The sequence below is a fragment of the Amborella trichopoda genome, chromosome 12 (assembly GCF_054954075.1).
Source record: "Amborella trichopoda isolate Santa Cruz 75 chromosome 12, AtrichopodaSantaCruz75HAP2 v2.0, whole genome shotgun sequence".
Lineage (NCBI taxonomy): Eukaryota > Viridiplantae > Streptophyta > Magnoliopsida > Amborellales > Amborellaceae > Amborella > Amborella trichopoda.
The window spans coordinates 45885698-45911041 of NC_142347.1; the positions used below are offsets into that span (position 1 = coordinate 45885698).

The 25344-nt window shown below is 35.4% G+C and overlaps 1 protein-coding gene across 4 annotated transcripts; it reads right to left on the bottom strand.

Moving 5' to 3' along the window:
- Nucleotides 1–1128: 1128 nt before the first annotated feature.
- On the bottom strand, nt 1129–19520 carry ARF3 (ADP-ribosylation factor 3). Of its 4 annotated transcripts, none has more exons than XR_016046358.1 (9): nt 19214–19520; nt 18947–19123; nt 18805–18843; nt 18577–18661; nt 13647–13684; nt 4376–4487; nt 3028–3075; nt 2088–2218; nt 1129–1540 (listed from the first exon to the last, which is right to left on the bottom strand). XR_016046358.1 is itself a non-coding variant. In XM_006845511.4 (9 exons), the coding sequence occupies exons 2-9, from the start codon at nt 19047–19049 to the stop codon at nt 1507–1509; spliced, it is 549 nt and encodes a 182-aa protein (XP_006845574.1). In that variant the 5' UTR covers nt 19050–19123; nt 19214–19520; the 3' UTR covers nt 1129–1506. The 4 variants fall into 4 exon arrangements, 2 of the variants coding, with proteins under 2 accessions (XP_006845574.1, XP_020523490.1); XM_006845511.4 differs by having other exon boundaries at nt 13647–13665; nt 18599–18661; XR_016046360.1 differs by lacking the exon at nt 3028–3075.
- Nucleotides 19521–25344: the final 5824 nt, after the last annotated feature.

The window sequence follows — 25344 nt, forward strand, 5'->3', positions numbered from 1 at the left end:
ACAGGGAAAAAGTGGTGCAACAGGCAAGATACTTGCAGCTCCCGTTTCAATGATGGATGAAACTTTCGTAGGCCTAGGCTTTATGAAAACAAAATAAAACATCCCTTCAATTCCTCTTTTAGTAGGTTTTATGAAAACAAAATAAAGCATCACTTCAAATCCTCGCCTTAAAAGCACTTTTTGGCATTGAAAATCTTCATGACGGCTCTAAAATTAATTTTCAACACCGAACCATGAAATTTGTAACTCAAAAAGTGGTACTCATGTTGTATGCGTGTGAACACTTATTTTTAAGAGGAAATGGATATGTAAATGATTTGTTGCAATTTACACTCTTTTTAGAATGTGAAATCCTTTTTTTTTTTTGCACAGCCATAATTATCATGTCGAAATGATCGATTTAAAAGTTTTCCAACACTTAAAATTGCATCTTTTGATGAGTGACAAGGTGAAGCTTTACTTATTTTGGTAGGGTTACAGCCCTATCAAACCATTTTCCTTCAATGACATGTAATACAAGGGCACCTATTAAAATTTAGTAAACGGTTTTGTAGGAAGAACCAAAATAGCATGGCCTTCCTGAGTTTACCAGAAACCACAACACAGAGAAATCAGAGACTGCATAAGATTATATGATGCTATGATCAGCTTTGCTCTTTGATCTTTAATTTTTGTTTGTTTAATATCCCAAGTCTCTCAATTGTGTATCGTCGAAAGAGAATGGTAACCTATCTGAACCTCTTTTTCCTTGTTTAATGAGTAAGTTATCCTTTGCAAATTTTTGAAACAAGAAATGTGACTCAAGACCGAAGCAAATCGTAAAGGGAGGTTATACTGGTTCGGACAGCTCACATTTGAGAAGGCAGATAATACTGGATCAGCACACAAAACAAACATAATGCGTTAACGCTGTGAATTTTTTTTTATATAATATTATATTTTCAAGGCATTACCACTAAGCTTTTTATAGTATGGACATCATCATCGTCAAAACCTTTTCCCAACTAATTGGAATCAGCTACACAAATCCTAGTCCACCATTGCACTCTATTAAGAGCCATACCCCAATGAGCCTATAAGTCCCTATAGCTTTTTACATGATGGTAATGAATATAATTATAAATATGGTTTTTGAAGATGAGACTTCTCTAATGTCATTGATACATTCAAATATCAACAGATCAAATAAGCCGTCCCAATCTTAAAAAAACACACTTAGTTTGTGATTTAGAAACAAGAAATCCAATGCAAGTCGACATTAAAAAAAAGCAGCCCAAAAAAGTCCCAATTGCATAACCCCCACATTTCCTTGTAGTTGTCTTACTATTTTACACGTAAAGAGAGTCTGATATATCTCAGAATTTCTAATTATAACAAGAAAGACCAAAACCCGATAATTAACCCCGACAAGAATGCTCATCTTGATGTTCCGAGCAGACAAGCTCATCTCTTTTCAACTCCTGAATTTCGCACAAAACACAAATTCTGCTTCCATCCTCCATATCTTTACCCACCTCCAGATTTAAGTGTATTACTCAACCTGCATTTTCCAAAACCAAAATAATTACACACAAATACATCCATACACAAAGCATATGCAAACGTACGTGACTGATCTTTCATATCACACCATAGAACAAACACTATACTCTATGCAAATCACTTGTTACACATGCATAAATTAATGAGCTTCTAAATATTTTAATAAATCCAATACCACCATCTCTAGACTGTTTTTAAGTAGGGCTGGCCAGGCCAGACTTGACCCAAGCCCAGCCAAGCCCTGGCCCTAGCCTGTCCCCATAATGGCCAACCCAAGCCCGGCCAAGCCTAGACTGGGCCAAAGAAGCCCTCACCCCAGGGCTAGGCCGAGCAGAGCCGGACCAGCCCTGTTGTGGCCCAGGCCTAGGCCCAACCATGACCCAGCCCACAAGCCACATTTTGTGGCCTATGCCCTAGATTTTAGGGCCGGGTCGACCGGGCAGGGCTGGCCTGGGCGTACTGGCCCATTGCCAGCTCTTTTTTAAGTAATCCAAAAAATATAACATCTCACAGACCATCATCTTACTAGAGCTTGTAGAGCTTACCAATCCAAACCTTCAAAGAGTCCTTCACCTTTGATTGCTGAAGTCTTGAAAATAGCCCATTGACGGCTCTTGATTTTATGCAATTCCAAGTCCTCGGTTATCGCAGCATCATCCAAAGCACCAGGGAGATCCTGCATACAAAAGAAGGTCAAATGTATTGGTACTGCAAAATTCTCAAACAAAAACCGCTCTACAGATGACCTGTAAAAAAAAAAACAATGAAAAGATGACTGGTATATATGATCATAAATGCCTACGAGCATGCATCTCAAGCACCATGTATTATATATACAATGTTCTTGAAACCAACTTAAGCACTGTAAGTGCCAGTGTTTGAAACCCCGGTGAGTTGGGAACAATGATTCTGATCCAAGTATTGACCAGTCAGACTCGGGACTCAGCAGGCAAACTTGGACCTGCCCCACATCCAGTTCCATGCCCAGTTCCAGGTTTTTAAACACTGATATACCCCATAAGGAATGAATATGATGTCCCTAAAACAATTTCTGCAATGGAATTGACAAAGTCGCGCACACAAGAAAAAATGTCTTTGCAAATGAACAATTCAAGCCATCCAGAATAAGCACCTCGAGTACAGTCCCTAAATCCAAATTATCCAGACCAACCCAAACTAACCTGCATGTATTCTGGTGGAATTTCTATGGAAAAAATCTAACTGGAGGTATGAGTGTCAAGATAGTGTTCCATGCACAAGGCAAAGATAATCAACAATACTATTTTAAAAAGTTGAGTGGCAGTCCCATTAATCATATAACCTAGCTATGCTACCAATATTTCAGCATCCAGCAAAGTTCTATCATTCAAGGAAGGAAGTTCACTCTTATGGTAGCTTGTTCACAGGAAATGCTTAGCTGGGCAACAATCTGAACAGAGACACAATGAACAGCCAGCAAACATAGAATGGTGAAGTATTTATAACCTGCTTGTTTGCATAAATGAGGACAATGGCACCTTTAAGCTCTTCCTCCTGTTGATGAGATAAAGTACCAATCAGGTACCTTTGCAGACAGGAACATAAAGCATGTTTAAAAGCATATAGGTCTGTCAGTAAAGAAGTACAAGCAATCTAGATCAGTGTTATCAGATTCGCTTCAGAGCCTTGTTTGATTTGGTTGGAAAAATGAAGCAATTCGGTGCTTCACTCGATTCAGAAGACTATGGAATTTTTAAAAATTTTTAGTATAAATAAAGTATTTATATATTAAAATACATTAACTCAATAGAAATGTAAAAAAATCAAAAAAAATCAAAAAATAATAATAATAATAAAAGACAATTGTGCTTCAGATAAAGTGGCCAAATCATACCAAAGTGAGCCGAAGCACAAATTTGTCTTTTTTAAAAGACAATTTTGTACTTTGTGCTTCAGCCAAAGAGGCTGAAGAGGACCAAAACAGATGCTTCGGACCTTCACTTTGCTTCGGTCTAGGTTGAAGATCCAAAGACTTTGGCCTCTTCAGCCGAAGAGAAACGAATCTGATAACATTGATCTAGATTTAGCCTTAAAATATTTGTAGACCGTACTAGCAAAATCATCAAAACAAAACAAGAGCTTCAAACATACACATCTTTTCTATAAATAATATTTCATAGGAAACATAGGCATGCACTACATGCAACTAACAGAAACAATCTTGTCATGTATTTTTCCTTCCAGGAAAGGTAATATGGGTATATGCCAGTTTAGAGTTTTGTGCACAATATTTCTCATAATTTTAGAAATGTTTGTAATCACAGTTTAGATTTTTGCACTCAATTCTTTTCATAATTTTAAAAAAGTTAGTATTTTTTAAACAACTGAGAGTTTATGATATCTAAGAGGGTAGTGCATACCACACTCAGAGATACCCCCACCATCTATTCCTGCCAGCATTTAAAATCCCAGACTACAACTCAAACTCTCTAGGGTCCCAAGCCCGAGTCAAGGTCCAACTCAGACGAGTCTCTAAAAAACAATACATTACAACCAGTGACTCAGGTCAGACTCACCCCAGGTCTTAAGGTTATTCATCCGGACCCATCACCCTCCCAGGTCCAAGTGACTTGGGTGAGGCTGATCCTGAGTTACGAATTTTTAGATAACTGATTCCCGCTGACAGTCAGTGAAGATAAACAGTAGTGGGGCACAATATCAATCTGTTTGTCACCAGCAACAGAAAGTGGATGCCCCTTGAAAGTTTAGTAGTGCTACTCCATAAGATTATGGTACATCTTCCCCTGTAACATATAGATGGTTACAGCAAAGTAAATATATGCTACATGCATACCTCCAAGATGGCATGAAATTCATCTTTGGCTATCGCTAATCTGTCAGTGTCACTCGAATCAACAACATAAATGATTGCTTGCGTGTTCGGAAAATAACATCTCCAGTATGGCCTGCAAATACAAAAATTAGCAAAAAGATATCGTGACAACAAATACACAAGAAGCAATCTGATGAACACGCTAGTAGAACTTTACCCAATATTTTCACCACTTGAATTATTAATAATCGGGAAAATATCACATGTCAGCCCATTAGCTAATGGTATGGTATAAGCCCAATGGCCCAGATTAATAATCATGATCTAATGACCATGATTGTATTTCGCATTTGAATTTTAATCCTTTTAATACAAATTCAAATCACTTGAAATTTGGAGCATCCATTCTGCTCATCAAAGCACAACTAATAAAAATATTTTAAAAAAATATTCCAAAAAATTAAAATTAACCAAAATACCCCTATAACTTTTAGGGGTATTTTGGTTTATTTATTTTTTGTAAATTTTTTTAAATATTTTTTGTAATTTTTTTTAATATTTTTATTTAGGTTCACCAATTTTTCAAGAGTAGACGCTCAAAATTTCAAGTGAATTGGATTTGTAAAAAAAAAAATTCAAATACAAAAACCAATCGAGACCATTAGATGGGCTCAGATTCAATCAGGGTATTTACTGTAGTTGTCAGCAAGCGGGCTGACCTCAGACTCTCCCTTAATAATAAGGTATGGTATAAAGAAAATAGACTTATTCAAGGATAAATTAGTTGAAAAAGGAAAATGGAACTCGGAACATGATGTCAATGTGAATGAGATGGTTGAATGTATCAAGAAGATGGCAAAAGTAGTTTTGGGAGAATCTAGAGGGAAAAGAAACTTCGATAAGGAAACTTGGGGGTGGAATGATGAGGTTCATAAGACCATTAGCGAAAAACAATCATATTATAAAACTTGGCAGTGTAATAGAAACAATCAAAACTTAGAAGAATATAAAAATACTCAAAAAAATGTTAAACAAATAGTAAGTAAAGTTAAACTTAAGGCATATGATAATCTATACAATAACTGGGAACAAGAGAAGGTGAAAAAGATATCTTCAAATTAGCGAAAATAAGAAAGAAAAAGTGTAGGGATCTAAAACATATTAAATGCATTAAGAGTGACGATCAAAGGATGACAAGGGCATCGAAATGTGGAGAGTCTATTTAAAAATTTATAAAATGACAAACACAATGGGAATATAGTGGTAGAAGGGATTGTTGATACAAGCGATGAAGGAGGTCATAAATACATTAGTAGGACTAGAATATCAGAAGTGAAAGAAACTTTGAAACGGATGAAGATAGGAAAGGCCTTAGGACCAAATGGTATCCCAATAGAGGTTTGGAAGTGCAAGGGAAATCGGTATTGACTGACTGATGAAGCTATTCAACAAGGTGTTGAGAACAAAGAAAATGGCAAACGAATGGAAGAAAATTATTGTGATACATATTTACAAGAACAAATGAGACATACAAAATTGTGCAAACTATCGAGGGGTCAAGCTTATGAGCTATAATATGAGGCTCCGGGAGAGAGTCATTGAGGACTGACTAAGGCATGAAACAAATGTATTGGAAAACCAATTTGGTTTTATGCCACGAAGGTCAACAACTGAGGCTATTTTCCTACTTAGGCAACTATTTGATAAGTTTAGGGTGAAGGGAAATGACCTCCATATGGTCTTTATTGATCTAGAAAAAGCTTTCGATAGAGTACCTTGATATTTGATTTGGTGGGAGTAGGAAAAGAAAGGCGTCTCTAGACACTAAATCAACTTGGTGAGAGATATGTACGTTGGAGCGCTAACTAGCATACGAATAACTAGTGGAAAAACAAGTGAGTTTTCAGTGACAATAGGTCCAAATCAAGGGTCAACATTGAGCATGTACCTCTTGTCTTAGTTATAGACGACTCAACTAGGCACTTATAGGATGAGGTACCATGGTGCATGTTGCTCATAGATAATATAGTTTTGATCAATGAGACCCGAAATAGCGTTAACACAAAGTTAGAACTTTGGAGAGATGCTCTAGAATCCAAAGGTTTTAAAATTATTCAGACTAAGATAGAGTATATGGAATGCAAGTTTAGTAATAGGAGTAGAGACGAGGAAGTAGTTAAGATTGAAGGCCAAGAAGTACAAAAAAGACCGCACTTTCAATATCTTAGATCGATAATTCAGGAAAATGAAGAGATTGAGGAAGATGTCGCACATAGAATTAGAGCTGGACGGGCGAAGAAGAGATGTGCAACTGGAATTTTATAGAACGCCGCATACAAATGAAGCTGAAGGGCAAGTTCTATAGGAAAGCGATAAGACCAGCTTTGCTCTATGGGGTAAAATGTTGGATCAGAAAACAATATACCCATAAAATGCCTGTAGCGAAGATGAAGATGTTGAGATGGATGAGTGGCAATACAAAAAGAGATAGAATTTGAAATGAATCTATTCGAAAGAATTTAGGCGTAGCACCAATAGGTGATAAAATGAGAGAGAGTAGACTTAGGTGGGCTGACCATGTGTGTCGTCGATAAAATACAGCACCTGTTAGGAGGTGCAAGTTAGTTCAAGCGGAAGCACCGAAAATAGTAAGGGATACGCCCCAAAAGACGTGATTGGAAGTAGTCCAAAAAGACATGGGGACGTATGACCTCACTAAGGATAGGGCCTTCAATAGAGTAGAATGGAAAACCAGGATTCATGTAGCTGACCCCAATTAACTGGAAAAATGCTAAAATGATGATGGATAGAGATAATACTAAAGACCATATTTGACATCATCATTTCAAAACATAAAACTTTTTGTAAGGGGATAGTAGTGGAAAAGAGATTATTAGGTCAGGTAGCAAAAGGGATTATTTTTAATCCATATAACTCTTTTTTAATCTAATAATTACTTGCACACCTAGGAAGAGGATCTCCCACTCGAAAGCATCTACAAAGAAAGTGAATGTAAAATGATCCAAGTCCCTGTGAGGCAGAGCTCAAAAGGATTATCTATCTAAATCAATAATGATTAATGTTGAATTGGCAAGCTTGTCTATCCTTGCATGTGATTATGTACAAGCTCATAGTAGATGGATTGGTTCTAAATTTATTTCACAGCATTTCATGATTTTTCAGTTAAATTTCCAGCCAACTCTCCCTTCAAAGGCCTATGAGAAATCTGAATTTGTATCAAAATGGGCAAACAACTAACGAATGTGCACCGTTCATTTCTAGCTCCGTTGAGGGGGTGGGTTCGGTTTTTCTCTTTTTTGGGGGGGGGGGAAGGGGGTGCTTTTATCACTTCATAAGCTGCCCTTGCAAAGATAGTCCTAATCATAACATAGCATTTTGAACATCCTTGCGAGATTGAGAGAGACACTCCAATTGATACTCATTCATCGAGAATGCTGGTTTGTTATTCACCCAAAAAGTGATGGTTTGTCCTTATGGCATGACCTTCAATAGGTTGGAGAATAAAAACTCAAAGTTTGTTACTCATGCTGACCAAGCTAACTAGCTAGCGTGGTTTTCAAGTTTATTAGGGTCAAGGAAGGAGAGCCTGAAAACAAGACAGTGCACCCAGGGAAGAAGAGCTTTTTTAACTAATTGCTTAACCCGTACCCATAGGTAAGTTGCTCTCTTTATGTTCCTCCTATCTTTTATACAAAAGAGAGGTTAGCTATAAATAGATAGACTGACTAACCGAAGGGAAAGAGGGATAACAAGACTAGAAGAGGAACCAATTAAGGAATGTTAACGAGCTAGCCCCTATAAGACAAGTAAGAGCAGACCCCCTAAAGGAAGTGCTTTCCCCTCAAGACAAGAAGAGTTCTTTTAACAAACTTTTATAAAAGAAGCCTATTTCAGTCAAGAAAATTGGCTCATCCTGATTTGTAGGGCTGAGAATTTACCCGGTCTGGATCCAAAACCCGATATTCGGATCTGGGTATGGACCTAAGTTTTGGATCTGAAATTCGGATCCGGATACAAAATTTAGATCCGAACAATAAATCGGATCAGATCTACGCCCAGGTGGATCTGATCCGGATTCGACACGAATTTTAAAATAGTTATATTTTTTGTTAATTTATATATTATATAATATATAAACTCTCTCCAATGTCCAAAGTCAAAAAATTAGGGTTTCTTTAAGACCCTCTCTCATCCTCTTCACCAACACCTCATTGTGGCTCCTCAAAGTGTTAGCCACCATGGCCTTACCAAAATCTCTTTCTCTCTCTCTCTCTAAAAATGTGCCCTTTGAGACAATGGCCTTCTCCTCCAATTGTACACCCACACCTCCTCTCTTCCCCTCTTTCTCCCTCTAAAACCCCTCTCCCTTTCTCTTAACGCCCCCCCCCCCCCCCCCCCCCCCCCAAAAAATTTCAGAATGGTACCACGTTTCCAGACGATGCTCCTCTCAAGGAAACCAAGAAAAAGGCTTTATAGAAGGTTTCAAGCGTTTCCCCTAATCTCAGGTTGTTAAGGCCCAGGATCGTGATGAAAGAGAGAGAGGATGGAGAGGAGATTCAAATTGTCAATGACAAGAGAGAAACTACGGAAGAGGACAATGGTGGAGAGACTGCTTTGAAAGGAACTCTTTGGCTAGTGTTTTGCTTGTTGGGATTGTTGGCGGGCTTGCATTTGTGGGATATATCTATTGCAATAAGATTAATGCTTTTCTTATAGAGTTCTCAAGCTTCATTGAAGGTCATTTTTGGGCTTTTTTTCGTTCTTGTAATTGCTATTTGTTCACTAATACGTATTCAGCAGATTATTCAGACCATGTTACCCAAGGTTTCAAAAAAGGCTAGGCGGCCCCTAAGCGCCCAGCGCCTAAGTGGGCGCCAAGAACCTCGAGCACCCCATAATTTAAAAAAAATAAAAAACGCCGAGCCCGCTTGAGCGCCCTCCTAGCTTGCCTGGGCGCCTGCCCAGGTACATCCGCCCGTGTAGGGCCGCCTGAGTCTAGGCAGGCAGATTTTTTGTCCAGGCCACCTAGACGCCAGGCAGACCATTTTTTAAAACATTGATGTTACCTTAAGCAAAGAATAACTGTGGATTGGTTTTTGTGTGGAGTTCTGTTTTTTTCCTTTTTTTTTTTTTGGTCTTTTTTTGGGTACACTTTGAAGACCTGTTAAAGCTACGAGTATCTCTAAAAGAAAATAAACGAACAAATAGCTTATGTTTTCCCAACAAGCAGACAGTAACATGAAATTACTGTGTGCTTTATATAAAGGCTAACGGTATGACTATGCAGACTTAAAATCGTTTGAAGTCCATAGCCTAAGGAGACCTATAAAAAGCGGTCATTGGCTCTCAGAGAAGGCATTGGCTCTCAGAGAAGGCAGGAGTTGTTTTAGGAAGTTGGAGGTTTGGAAGAAAGTGTGAATTTATAGTCTTGATTTTGAGTCTCTAGTTTAGCAGATTTTAAAGGTGTGCTCTTGTAAGTTCTCTATGAGTTTCCTGTGGAGAAGTTTGTTGTACGAGTTTGGTGCTTGTTTATCGATGTAAGACTGTAAGTTTTCTATCATTAAGTTTACAGTGTTGATATTAAATTATGTTTGTATGTATTAAAATTATTGCATTTGTGCGTTTGTAGTCTTGAGTGTGAGTCTCTAGTTTAGTAGATTTTAGAGGTGTGCTCTTGTAAGTCCTTTGCGAATTTCTTGTGGAGAAGTTTGTTGCACGAGTTTGGCACTTGTTTATCCATGTAAGACTATAAGTTTTCTATCAATAAGTTTACAATGTTGATATTAAATTATGTTTGTATGTATTAACATTATTGCATTTGTGCACTTATAGTCTTGAGTGTGTGAGTCTCTAGTTTAGTAGATTTTAAACGTGTGCTCTTGTAAGTCCTCTGTGTATCTCCTGTGGAGAAGTTTGTTGTACGAGTTTGGTGCTTGTTTATCCACGTAAGTTTTCTATCATTAAGTTTACAGTGTTGATATTATATTATGTTTGTGCATATGAACATTATTGTGTTTGTGCGTTTATGGTATCAAAGCCAAAGATCAGGGTTAATAACTATTACAATAAAGGTTAAGTTCACAATAAGACAATCCAGAGTAACACTAAGTCGCAGTGAGCCCTTAAACCCTGAAAGACCAGAGAGTCAGAATATTTAAGGGCCATTGTTTCCTGTTGACTATTACGAGACGTTATTAGTGAACGAAATTCTTATTTTAATGGCTAGCATAATTAGATCTTTGTCGCGTAGGACTAGTACTGATAATATTATGTGTGTTAATAATAGTGCAGAAATTATAATAAATAATGTAGAAAAACAAATTCAAAATTGGATTATTCCCAAGGTTCCAATATATGATGTTTTATCAAAAGAGAACTTTTGAGTTTAAAAGTGATTATTCAATTAAAACTGTTGAAAAAACAATTTCAGTTATGGGAGCTAATGACAGTTTCTAATTGTTATCTAAATTAATGATTGACGAACAAAGAAAGAAAAGGTACAATTATTTACACATAGGCCTTATACAGGTAACAATCAAACATTTAACAAGAACAGGGTTAAATAATTCTGTTTTGTTGTGTGTTAGAGATTATAGACATAAGAAATTTACACACTCCTTATTAGGAATAGTAGAATCTAGCTTATGTGAAGGACCAATTTATTTTAATTATTATCCAAATTTTTCTATAGCTCTCACAGATCCAAATATCTTAAAAGTTTAACCATTATTCTAATAGTGTTTGTTGTATTTCGGATCTCATGTATAAATTTTGAATCCGGATCCAGATCCAGATCTGGGTGGTTCTGAACCCAATCCAAAAAATTCTCAGTCCTACTGATTTGGAGTTTTGGACCTTAACAGGCTCCCAGAAAAAGGAGAAAAAAAAACACAAGACATAAAAGATAACCCAAAAGTTAGTGCAAAATTATGGTTACAACTTCCAACACCTTAAAATGAGACAAGGGTTGAGTCTCGGCTTCTTTCATCAGAACACCACAATTTCAAAATGAAGCACACCTCCACAAACATATGAACCATATACTTCTTTCGGGCCTTAGAGCACATACTTCAACTAAGACTATGCCCTTGATTTGTTGAGCCAATTATGTATACATTCTAATTCTTGAGCCGATTACAAGAAGTCAAGAACCAATTGTAGCCATTCTCTTTTATTTTCTCTTTCAGCATTTGTATGTGTTTTACATGTTTTCTATCTTGATCCTCATTAAAACTATCTTAGGTTGCAGGTGCAGAACCTGAAAAACCTTTTATTAACTAAAAACATCACAAATAGAAGATTCAAAAAACGTTTGCAAGAACCTCACACCTACACCCAACCTTTGCCATATTGCCATTAACCTTGAAGAACTTTTTGTATAGTTAGGCAAGCTAAACGGAAGACTCGTTAATGCACCTAGATGGTTAGTCCATGCCAACATTCTTTATAATAAATACTTCAAAGAATTCTCTTCTCACGTTACGGTGCCATCGTCACTTCCAAAGGAGGTGAATTTTTGTGCATATATGCTACTGGCCACACCTCGGTTCTCACACACTCGATATAGCTCATCAACATCATCATAATCTGAGCCTTATCCCAACTACTTAGAGTCGGCTACATCAAATCTTGTTTCGTATTCTGCTCTATCACGGATCATACCTTCAGTCAAACCATATATCACCATCTCTTCTCACTACTTCTATCCATGCCCTTTTGAGCCTTCTCTTTGCCCTTTTAGAGTCTGTCGCTTGACCCAAAACACCTCTCCTAACCAATGCTACTCTAGATCAATGTTGCACATGATCAGACCACCTAAGTTTATTTTCCCTTATTTTATCGCCTACTGGAGATACACCTAAATTTCCTTAGATGTATTTATTCCGAATTCTATCATTTCTTGTCTTGTCACTCATTCATCTCAACATCCTCATCTTAGCCACACTCATTCTATGGATATGTTGTTTCTCGACTGACTGCCCAACATTCTATCCTCATAAAGCATGGCTGGTCTTACCACCGTCAAATAGAACTTCCCTTTCAGTTTCATTGGTGTATAACTATCACATAAGACTCCAGAAGCATAGCTCCACTTCATCCACCCAATTCTATGCGCAACATCTTCCTCAATCTCTCTGCTCTCATGGAGTATCGACCCAAGCTATTGATAATAACCTCTTTTAGGTACTTCTTCGCCATCAATCATAACTAATTTCTCGTTTCTACTCCTATTATTACTGAACTTGCATTCTATATATTTTGTCTTCGTCCGGCTAACTTTCAAAGTTTCAACACTTTAGATTCTAGAGCATCCTTTCAAAGTTCTAAGTTTGCATTGACGGTGTCTCTAGTTTATCGATCAACGCAATGCCATCTGCAAACAACATATACAATGGTATCTCATCCCGTAGATGCCTAGTTTACTCATTTACAACTAAAGTAGAGATATATGAGCTCTAATGTAAGCCTATTGTCATTGAAAACTCACTTGTCTCTCCACTAGTTATCCTCACACTAGTTAGTGCTCCCTCATATATATCCCTCGCCATATCAATACATCCCCTAGAAACTCATTTCTTTTTCAACACCCAGCAAATTAACTCTCTAAGCACCCTAACATATGCTTTCTCTAATTTAATAAAGACCATGTGGATGTCCAACTTTAAAAATTTCAACTCGGCTTATGTTTGTTCGTTCTCTAAGCCTATTGGCAACAACTATTGTTGAGTTTATCTTATTGTTCAAGGACCTTCACGGGTTCATCGATCCATTTTACCCCATAACTAAATTAGACCAATCTTGACATATGCCTAAAAGTGTTTTTCTATGACTAAATCTATAGATTTCTGTGGATTCTTCTGTTTTTCTTTCATTTCTTGATTTTTCAGTAAATAAAAAATTAATCTCAATTTTTAATATTGGCACAATACTCCAAAGAAGGAAGCCACTTCTTAGAATTTGTTAAACGGGGACAAATGCTATCATTTATAGATGTTAACGGTCCAGTGAAAACAACAGTCGGAGCAATATAATTTAGTTTCAAAAGATTGAAGTTATGTAGCAAGGAAACTGGCATCAGTGATGCAGCTATCGCTCCAACAAGTATATAAAGACCATTTTTTGTTTGAGGTAATAAAGCATATAAAGACCATAAAAGGATTATATCAATTTTCACATAAATTGAATATTATGGAAATTATCCATGACAAGTGCAAGCTGTTATTGTAAAAATTTTAAATTAATGATAAGCAAAAGAAAATTGCCGAATTACCTGATGCTCGTCTGACCACCTGTTTCAAAGAAGCAAAGCTGCGTCAACAATGGGTAAGCAACACCCCATAAAGAATGGTACAACAAAATAAGACTTGAACATTTTACTTGAACCTTCTGTACTGTCCATTAAAAGCTTAAACCTTAAATTCTTACCAGGAATAAATGCTAACTTGAACAGTAACAATTCCTCTTTTTATATGATAACTATTTAAATAAATTAAGATCCAGATCTATTAAGATAACTATCCACTAGACAATAACAAAAATGTTTCTAACAGAAATTTAATACATGCAAATCGATTTACACACGCTGCAGAATTCTTACTATTAAACTACAGCCACCATTTAGTTGTCTAGCAAACGAAAACAAATTCATGTATACAGATTAGAAGCTAGCATGGGATCCTGTATTCAATTGATGCATTTGACTTGAAGAAACACTGAAAGCAACAGATTCATTGCCTCCACAATATGTTTACACATTTTCTCTTAAAAATCACGTTTCATTCTGACAGTACCCTAATATTTTAATATCCTCAAATCCTACCCTCTTCTCCTTAAACAAGAGTTTCAAACACTAGGGGCCCAAAGATTCTCCAAAGGAGGCCCTACAACTTGTTCTATAGGCTAGCACAACCAACTCTCAAATGACCTTGTTCTACACGTCTACGAGGCAAAGAATGCCCAGCTCAAGCCTCAAAGTTCCAACCAAGGTCCAAAAATGCCAAGAGCAGAACATGTGATTCACCAACCATAAGAAAGTTCCCAAGGAAAAGAGATGCCCAGCTAAAAAGTTTCAAGAAGCCAGATTTGGCCGCCTGGCTAGTTAGGCGTCCTGGCCACCCTAGGTGATCTACACATAAATAAGGGAAAGGGCAGGGGGGTTGTTTCTAGGCCCTTGAAGATGATATTGGGAAGGTTTTGAAGTTACTAAACCACCCTGACTGAGTGAATAGAACATTTATTTTTTATTTAAAAACAATAGTTCACTTTTTTCTGAATTTATTTTTTATTTAAAAACAATAGTTCACTGTTTTCTGAGTGTGTTATTTTATTATGCAGTTAAACTTACACATGCATGACTATGAAACTTGAAATTGTATGACTAAAACCTAATAAAGTCGAACAAATGCCTAGAATGCTTGAGTTTATTGATATCCTTTTAGGATTAACTGATTCAGTTACACAATCTTAATAAAATACCAAAAAAATCAAGTTAAAACTCACACTTCAACAATGGCCAATGATCCGAAGACAAAAATGAAAAAGAAAAAAAGAACACAAACAATAACCAAATCGAAAACAAAGCAAATCAAAACCCGACATTCATAAATATCATCAATACCCTAAACCAAGAAATTAAATACACTAACCCCTCAAACCATGTCAAACTTGGCTCCAATCAGTGATCTTTGGTTGAAGAAAAACATATTTTGCAACTAATTCAAGTCTCAAAAAGCTTCAGAGTGAATACTTTCTTATTCTTTACAAGATCAAATAGTTTCTCCTCAAATATATCTTAAAAGGGTTTTGGACAGCTAAAATGCCTTACAAAGTCGCCATCCCCACAACCCCCCCGCGGGCCACCCCCACCCCCAAGCAGCCTGGGGGTCCGCCTAGGTGGGCACCTTAGTACATTTCCAAATGGGGGGCCGCTTGGGCTTCATTAGATTCAGATTGCCCCCTAAACTGCCTAGGCGGCCAGCGGATAAATTTTTGTTATATACATATATATATATATATATATATATGTGTGTGTGTGTGTACAACGAGAGAGAGAGAGAGAGATGCTTCTATAAACTGATAGTAGTAGATGAAGGATAGAGAGAGAATAAGATAGAGAAGCTGAAGGAAGGGGGGTGAGAGAGAGAGAGAGGCTGAAGGAATGAGAGGAGGACAACGGGGGGCGAGAGAGAGACATTATGACATTATCCATATGTTTCCACCCACTGAATCATTAACAAAAACACATGGAGGAAAGCATAGCTTTTGGTTCACCCAACTAAAAAAAGTTGAGTCAACAATGACATGCAGAGGTTGAAGTTGGTATTTTGTTTGCACAATGCTAGTCATATGTCAGATCTGCTCTCATCTATGATGCACTTGAATATGCCTAATGAGCCAATGTCATCTTATGAACAATAATACTAATAGCGGGAAAATTACTTGTGAGGATAAAATGACTTAACACAAAATAAACAAAAGGCAAGTTTAGTAATTATAGGAGTAGAAACGAGTAAGTAGTTAAGATTGATAGTCAAGAAATACCTAAAAAACATTTTTTTAATATCTACGGTCGATAATCTAGGAGAGTGGAGAGATTGAAGAAGATGTCGCACATAGAATTAAAGTTTGAGTGGGCAAAGTACAGATGTGCATCTAGAGTTTTATGTGTTTGCCGCATACTATTGAGACTGAAGGGAAAGTTCTATAGGACAGTTGTAAGACCAAACATGCTTTATAGTAGTGTTTGAAAAATCGGCGATACTAATACTATTAGACGTATAGATTAGTATTATTAGGAAATGGGTGGGCCGTCAAGACGAGGGGTATGCGCATGGCATTAAATTACATGATAAAAAAAGAAAGAAAATTATTAAAAATAATAATTGGGCGATAGGGCCAACTGTCCCTATCTTTCACCAAAAAAAATTTAAATTTACTTACCCAAAAACTAAAATAAAGATACTAATACTATTAGACTATTATCTCATGGGATTATTTCATTATATGATTAATATTAGGCTATTAGCTAATTAGGATTAAAAAAATTAGTAATAGCTCATAATATATTAAGAAAAGCAAAAAATATGAATATTAAAAAAATATTAGTTTATGGGATATTTTAAGAGAGACAAATAACACTAACTTATACCACTTAAGAATTTATTTTTAAGTTGATTTATGAATTACCCCACATCGCAAGTATGAATTTATTTATTTATTTTTTAATTTTATTAAAATATGATTGTAAATTATATGAAATAGTTGTACTAGCCCATAGGATATTCAAAAAAGTAAAAAATAATACTAATACTGGTTTATAGAACAGTAAAAAAAAATACTAGTTTACGGGATATTTTAAGAGAGAAAAATAACACTAGCTCATACCACTTTAAAATTTATTTCAAGTTGCTTTATCAATTATCCCACATTGCAAACATGAATTTCTTTATTTATTTTCTTAATTTTATTGAAATATGATTGCTAATTTATGCTACTAAATTCTATTTTTCTATCAACACTAATTATTATACATTAGATTTATTTATTTGTGAGGGTCATACCCATGTTTTTTGAATCACGTTTATTATAATATTATAATTAATAATTATATTAATTACAATTATAATCAAATCTTATATTTTATTTATTAATTTATTTACATTATAAATTATGCAATCTATTATTTTTTGTTATAGTTGTAAATTAGATTTTTAAATTAGATAATATTATAAGACAAACTTCAAATTTATTCTTATTTGTATAGTAAAATGATGATAAAATAATAAAATACAGACCAATAATTCTAATTTCAATGTATAATATTGTATTTAGTTAGGTTTTAATAAATATTTGATGAGAATCTTCATACAGGGAAAGAACATCTTAATATTCGCATATTGATGCAAAAAAATAAAAGTTATTAATATAGTACCCTCATTTCTTATTGGATTCCTAAAAAACAACATTTATAATGATTTTTAATAAAAAATTTTAAGGCTGAATTGTACCGATTCAGCCGATTCCTGATCCAAAACGCCGATTAAAGATCTGGATGGGTTTTTGAGGTGCCCGATCCGGGACACCAATCTGTTTTTTAAACCACTGCTTTATAAGAAAGAATGTTGGCTATCAGGAAACAACATATCCATAGGATGAGCATAGCTGAGATAAGGATGATACGATGGATGAGTGGCAAGACAAGAAATGATAGAATTCGGAATGAATACATATGAGGGAACTTGGTGGATTCAATAGGCGACAAGATTAGAGAAAGTAGACTTAGGTAGATTGGCCATGTATAGCATAAACCTAATACAACACTAGTTAAGAGGTGCGATTTGATTCAAGTGGAAGAGTCAAAAAAGGTACAGGGAAAGTCCAAAAGGATATAGATAGAAGTTGTGAGAAAATATATGGTGACTTTTGGTCTTATTGAGGATATGGCCCTTGATAGAGAATAATGAAGAAACATGATTCATGTAGCCAACCCCAACAATTGGGATAAGGCTTGGATAATGATAATGAGGATGAGAAAATGACATAACAATAGATCATATAATAGGAGCAACATGTAATATAATTCCATGCGACATCCTATATATACATTTACATCACAACCTATAATATATATCTATTGATGAACGAGGATAATGAATCCACATCCAAATCAGGGCATCTGGTCCCAAATTCTACAATAAATAAGAGCAGAACAAATCTCAGACAGGATCAATCCAAGTGAGGATGCCACTGAAACATGTTCTATACCATAACAATTAGGCTGCACAGTAACCATTTAGATATTTAAGACACTGTATGTGCATTTCAACTCAAATATTCACTGTTCTAGTCTAAAATCAGTTATTTTTAACGGTCAAGCTCCATGTGAGTAACTTGTGTATGTGTCAAGTTATGAAACCAAAATTTGTTGGGTTCAAGCACCACAGTCCATGATATAGAGCTATTTGAGTAAGTATATATCCCAATTAATACGAACAAACTTTCCCAGCCATCAATAAAACCTTGGTTATCAAAAAAAGAAAAGCAACAAAACCAACAAAAAAAAAAGTACTTGAATAAAATACATTTTTCCACTATACAGGGGCCCATAAATCTTGGTATGCACGACTGCAAAAGATAATAAAGAGTAGCTCATCATGCATAGATCGAAGAATGATCCGACTAAATCACAAGGAGGCGCTTACAGGGTGGCAATTGGAGGTTTACCTAGATCCCATACTTGAAACTTGATATTGTTGTACTGAACAGTCTCCACATTAAACCCAATTGCTGAATCGTAACCAAATTTATCCAACGTTAAAAAGTAAAACAACAATTAACACCCAAGGGACATCAAAACCCTAGATATCAAGCAAACCCAAAATCCCAATTAGAAGAAAGTGAACAGGGAGAGAGAAAGAGAGATTACTCACTTGGAATAGTTGAAACCACTTCCCCCATTTGAAGCCGATCTGGAAAGCTGAATTAAGCTCAACATTAAATAATTCCATAACATAGAAAGCGAATGAGAAACAAATTCCAGAGCACAAGCAAATCTAGAGAGAAAAAGGATACAGAGAATTGTGGTTTTCCCTGCATTATCAAGACCCAATACCAAAATCCTAGCTTCTTTGTTTCCAAACAGGGACGAAAACAATCTCGAGAAAAGCAAACCCATGGTTAGCACTCAGTGCATCAATAAAGAGCGGATCAAATCATGAGAATTCAGATCTGGCCGTGGGCCAGACCTTCCTGCAAAAAACCCAGGAAGAATCCAGTGTGAGAAAATGCGGAGAGAAAAAGACAAGCAGGGATCTGAGAGAGAGGGTAAAGGAGCCTGACCATTAAGGAGGAACTGGTTACGGGAGGCGACAGTCCGTATCCTAGGAGAAGCCCCTTTCTCTCTCACTCTCGTAGTCGTAGGTTAACGTCGTCAGAAGGAATTAAAAGGAATGAGCTGATTCGTCGACGGTGGGTTGAGGCTTGAGGGAGAGAGATGATGATGACTCGCTTTGGAGAGACTAGAGAGAGAATGTGACTCGCTTGCTAGAGAGAGAGGATTGCATTTTGGAAGTTCATATGTGGTGTCGCGTGCGAGCGTATTGAAAGAGAGACAGAGAGCTTGCTTGCTTGGAACAAACGCCCGCCCGCGCGAGAGAAATATTGACTGTCGTCGAGATGTAGGGAAGGGTTATTATGGAGTTTTAGAAGATGTTAGGGGCACTTCATGTTAGGAGTTAGGATAAGGTTTATGTGACTTTTTTGGACCCAGACCCGGATGCGAAAATGTAACATGAGATTCGGATCTGAACCCGGAACCGAATTTAGACCCAATTAGTGATCAGGTCTAAAATTAGGACATCCGATTCACTAGGTACAATTTTTTGACCCATACCTCGACCTGAGTCGGATCTAGTCGTCGGTCCTTGAGTGGGTCCAGGTCCATTGCTACCCTATCTAAAATTTTATTTTAGAAATATATTTTGGATTTAAAATTATGAGGAATATACAATCTCAACAAAGATGTGTAGTTACTTAAAAAATCAATAAATTTTAGAAACAAAAAATTAAAAAAATATATATATAATTTGAACGCCACTTATTTTATAATTTTGTGGGCACACATGTTATATGCGTCAGGGACGATATCGTAGAAATTCATCCCCTCGCACACAAACTACTTTTCCTTTTTTTTCTTTATGTTATTATTCTGAATTACTTTAAATGCATGAGGGGATGGTGTTAGAAGTTCATCCCCTGACACACAAATTTCTTTTCTTTTTTTCCTTTTATGTTATCATTCTGAAAATTCAGAATTTTTTTTAACATCGGGCAAATTTTCTCAAAAAACTTCTGGTAAATTAACTTGGGAGGTGAAATAGAAAGGTTTTATTCGAAGAACCCCATCTAATTTATTTTTCTTGATACTTCAATAAAGTTTGGGTAGCATTTATCCAAGTGCCAGGTACATTTGGCTTTCGTTTGTTAAAAAGTATTTTTTTTGTACCCAATTCAGCCAAACTAAACCATAGAATTATGTTTTGTTTTTCCTTCAAGAATATAATTTTTAGTACTGTTTTTCATATACCTATTTTGGCATAGGTGCAGGTTGTACAAGTTGACAATCTTACTTATAGATGTAAGATTGATGGTGTAAAACACTGTAATTTATTTCGACCTCCACTTCCACAACTTTAGGCTTTATATAAACGTTTTTCGTTTTATCATTAACATTTCCTATTCACAGGTGGAAAAAAGTTTATATACAGCCGAGGCTCTAAACAATCAAATTAGAGCCCACCTCAAAAATTTCACTAGAAGAGGTTGTTTTGATGCCCAAATATCCTCAAATTGATCATCTTGACATCAAGATGGATGGACATGAAAAAAGAAATGGACTTCAAGTTTTGGAAATAGTTCATCTTGTAATGCATTTTTTGACCGTCTATTTTCAAGTTTTCATAGATCTGCTCAATCTACACTATTTTTTAAACTTGAAATATAATTAGAGATAAAAATATATTTTAAGCTATCACAAAGATTTTCAGTAGTGAAACCACATTTCTCGACACTATTTGAAGGTGCACTTTACTTTGATTGTTCAGAACCTTGGCTCTATACAAACCACTCTTATAATAATGACCCACACATTTACTTATGTATCTATCATGTGTGGCTTAATAACTTGGTCAGCTTTTATTTTGGGATTGTATTCTATGAGATTAGATATTTTGGTGCAGAGTTGTCATAGTTATCCTTGGCGATTGGATGTGAAAGCTTATAACTTAAAGTGTCGTCATAGTTATCCTCGGCCATTAGATGTGGAAGCTGATAACTTAAAATGTGTCACATAGTCCAAAAAAATTTATTTTAGACATTGTGTCTTATCAATGAAACACCCCTAGCGACTATTTCACATCTAAGGGTTAGCCATAATGGTGAATTCCTTCTATAAAAATAAATGGTCATATTATATACATTTCCATTCGTTTTAGTTGAACTGATTCTTCAAGATAAGGTCAACCAATTCAGGCCCGATGGATACATGAGATTTTCCAAGTACTTGTGGATGTTTTCAAAGGATTATTAACCTTTTGGACGTCCATAAGTTAAGCCTTCTGGGCATTGGCTAAATAGAATGTAGGGCCTTTTTTTGGTTAGGTGCTCACTTATTATTCCTGCTTCTTTATTCTACACGGTAACTTATTGATCCGTGTTTCAAAAATTGGATTGGTGGGTCGAACAAGCTACACTTCATTTCTAAGTCGAATTGGCCAGGTCAGTGAGTCCACTGTGCGGATTTATCTAAATCTTACGATAATAAATAAAAATTAGAAAGTTTAGGAACTTCAAATCTTCCCGAAAGCGACTGTATTGGGCTTTTGGTATAAGAAGACCTTTTTAATATATTCACCAGAGGAAAAAAAAAAAAAAATGTCCGAGTCCCAATTCCAAGGACTTGGATAGGATGGCAGTTTCAAGTCGAAACACGATTTTTAAACTACTGCTCTCGATTATTATGGGTCCTATAGAAAACCAAGTCAATTAACCCACTCCAAAATCAAAATACAATGGTGGAGCTGAAAAGGAACAACTTTCTTTTTTTTTATGCCTAAAGCACCAATTTTCTCCTTATTTGAGAACATATTGAGTAATCTTTTAATGTAAAAGATGCAGTTTCTACGAGGCTTAGGCTTTACGAAAACAAAGTAAAAGCCTTACCTCGAAATCCTTTTTTTTTTCACAACTATAAAGGGCGTTTGGATACCTGGAAATATAATATATTACTGGCGTAATACATTATCTGCAAATGGATTGTCACTGTTGATGCAACCTGGGAAATGCATTGTTACTGTTTGGCTATGTCCATAAGAAATAGGGAAATGCATTGTGAGCGTCCAATCCCTATTAGTATGTAGGGACCCTATTAATATATAGCTTAAACTTTATAATTGCATCAGGCATAAGAGTTAGCTACACCTTTTGTATGCTTTTGTGTCTTGACTTGAAATCACATGTTTTCAAGATGTTAACACTTTGGAATAACATACTTTTATTATAATAAGCCATCATATTTTTTAAGTTTTTTTTTTTTTTATGCTAAAGCCTTCCAATTATCTCTCTCTAGAAAACTTCAATGGGAAAATTCAAAAGAAAAAAAAAAAAAAAAGTTTGGAAAAATTTGGCTAGTAAGCTTTATGACTAAATGAGATGCATTGAAGGAAAAATTATGTTGGAGCATTGGAGGAGATTGAAGAGGTAAATTAATTTTAAGAAGTTCTAAAAAAAACAATTCAAGCACACTCATTTGACGATTCTCTATGAGTGAATTCAAGTATTTCAAATTTACCAGCAAACAATAGCAACAAAAAAGATGGGGCTGCTGGGTTTTATCTGTTAGTTGAAAATTGTGTTGCAAACCATATTTTATCTGCTAGTTGAAGAAGATGGGACTACTCGGTTTTAGCGGCTAGTTGACGAAGATGTTTTTAAGGTTTAAATATATATGTGATTCGGTTTGAAAAGAGAGCTATTGATTGAAGAAGATGGGCTACAACAACTGTGGTTACAGAAGATGGGGTTGCCGGGTTTTATCTGTTAGTTGAAAAACTGTGGTTGCAAACTAGGTTTTATCTGCTAGTTGAAGAAGATGGGGCTACTTGGTTTTAGCGGCTCGAAGATGTTTTTGAGGTTTAAATATATGTGTGATTCGGTTTGAAAAAGGAGCTTGATGGAAGAAGATGGGCTAGGGCTACAACTTGTTAGTTGAAGATATTTTTTTGGTGGTTTATTAAGAGGTGAACACTATTTTTGGTAGAGGGACGACCCTAAAAGATTTCCCCAATTCTTGAGGCGAGTAATAGGATTTTTTTAGGAAATCTCTCGTAATCTTTTTCTATTTCATGAGGCGAGTAATAAATTTTTTTAAGAAATCTCTAGTAATCTTTTTCTATTTCCTTACTATTACAGGCCGTTTAGGTACCAAAAAATTTATTACATGACAATCGATTGTAAGGAAATAAGAGATTTCCATCTTTTGGTACACTTTATAATCGGAAATGGAAATACATTACCCGATATTTTCCCAAAAATCATAAAACGCACCAAAAGGTGAAAAATCTATTACGAGTTTGATGGGTCATCTTTGTAAATATTTAGTGTACGTCACACCTGCCTTATTCCCATTCAATAAAATACCAACCGGTTACTCTTTCTAATAACTAGTTTGCATAAAGGGCTCCCTCTCTTTAAGCTCTTTCCTCACATTTATAGTTTTTCCTCTTTTAAGACCATTTTATCTTTAAACCCCTTTCATTTCATCTCATCTCTTTTTCCTCTTTTAAGACCATTTTATCTTTAAGCCCTCTTCATCTCATCTCAATTTTTTCTTTTTTTATTTAAGCCCCTTCTCTCATTTGGTCGATATTTTCCTTTTTTATTTAAGCCCCTTCTCTCATCTGGTCTCCCTCTCTCTTTAGAATGTGCATTCTCTTTAGCCTATCTAATCAATGAGAAATTACACAACATAATTATAATAAAAATTTCACCCCGATACTAAAAAATTTCACCCAACATAATCATCATACGAGATTACTAAACACCAAACCTTTTAGTTTACTAATCAAACTTCTTCCCATTTTTTAATTTCTACCATGAAGATTTTTAATTTGGTATCATAAATTTATTACTTATTTGAAATTATATAGATAGACATTTAAAAGACTTCTATAACAAATAAATAAAAATAAGGCTTATCACAATAAAAATATGTTATTCCAATCATATTATTCCAATGACTTATCATGTTAAAACCAAAAAACGAAGGCTTATCACAATAAAAACATGTTGTTCCAGTCATATTATTCCAATGACTTTTCATGTTGAAACCAAAGTCTAATCATGTTGAAGACATGTGATTCCATGTAAGTGCCAAAGGCATGCAAAATAAGTAAGAAATAAGCATGCAAAATAAGTAAGAAATTATGTGATGATGATTTTAGAATGGTACAAGTTATTATTAGAAAATATTTTTGGAATTGTGATAATGTTATTATTAGAAAATCTTTTTGGAATGATGTGGTGATGACTTTAATTCCGCATTTCAGTAGAATTTTGTGATAAAAAAAGAAAGAATGATGGTTTATAAGTAAGTGCTGGTAAAATATTGGTAATGCATTTCCCATATTTCTTAGAACAGTACCAATGTATTTTTTAGATTGCATCTAAATACTACCCAAACAGTAACAATTCATTTGCAGATAATGTATTACGTAGTAATATATTACGCTAATATTTCACAGACAATATATTTCCAGGCATCCAAACGGCCCCTTAAAATGTACCCAAACAATGGAAATATCATATTTATCCAAACGGCCCCTTAAAGTGTAGCCAAACAATGGGAATGTCATATTTCCGTGTAATCTATTTTCATGTCATAGATTTCCAAGTTCCCAAACAGCTCCCAAATGACCCCTAATGGTCAAAGTCGAGATAATTGATTGTCATAGATTTCCAAGTTTCCAAACAGCTCCCAAGTGACCCCTAATGGTCAAAGTCGAGATAATTGATTTGAAGGTTTTACGACGCCAAAACTACAATTTTCAATTTTGGGTGAGTTTGGAGTTGCAACTTTACTTATTTGGCTTCTACCGTATCAAAACATTTTACATTTTCCTAATGTTAATTGAACAACTATTTCATGCAGGCTAGACTGCCATCGTAGGTCCAAAGGTATAAAACATTCATTTCAAAAATGGATGCAAATAGGTGGTCCATCTAAAAAAAATTGAAACTAACAATCTAATTGCTTACTTAATATAATTATTATTTCTAATTTTCAAATTTTATTTATTATTTTCCAATGCATGATCCCATGTTAAAGATTGTATATTCTTTAAAAACTAGGATCAAATTTTATTTCAAAATTAAATTTATTAAGGGACCCGCATTCCTACATGTGCAAGCTTGGC

Excerpts from the sequence above, each read along its gene's own strand:
- ARF3 (XM_006845511.4), bottom strand. The coding sequence starts at position 19,049 with ATGGGTTTGCTTTTCTCGAGATTGTTTTCGTCCCTGTTTGGAAACAAA. Across the intron at positions 18,662-18,804 it reads AGTGGTTTCAACTATTCCAA|CAATTGGGTTTAATGTGGAG; the intron begins GTGAGTAATCTC and ends GTTACGATTCAG. Across the intron at positions 3,076-4,375 it reads AATTTCATGCCATCTTGGAG|GAGGAAGAGCTTAAAGGTGC; the intron begins GTATGCATGTAG and ends TCTCATCAACAG.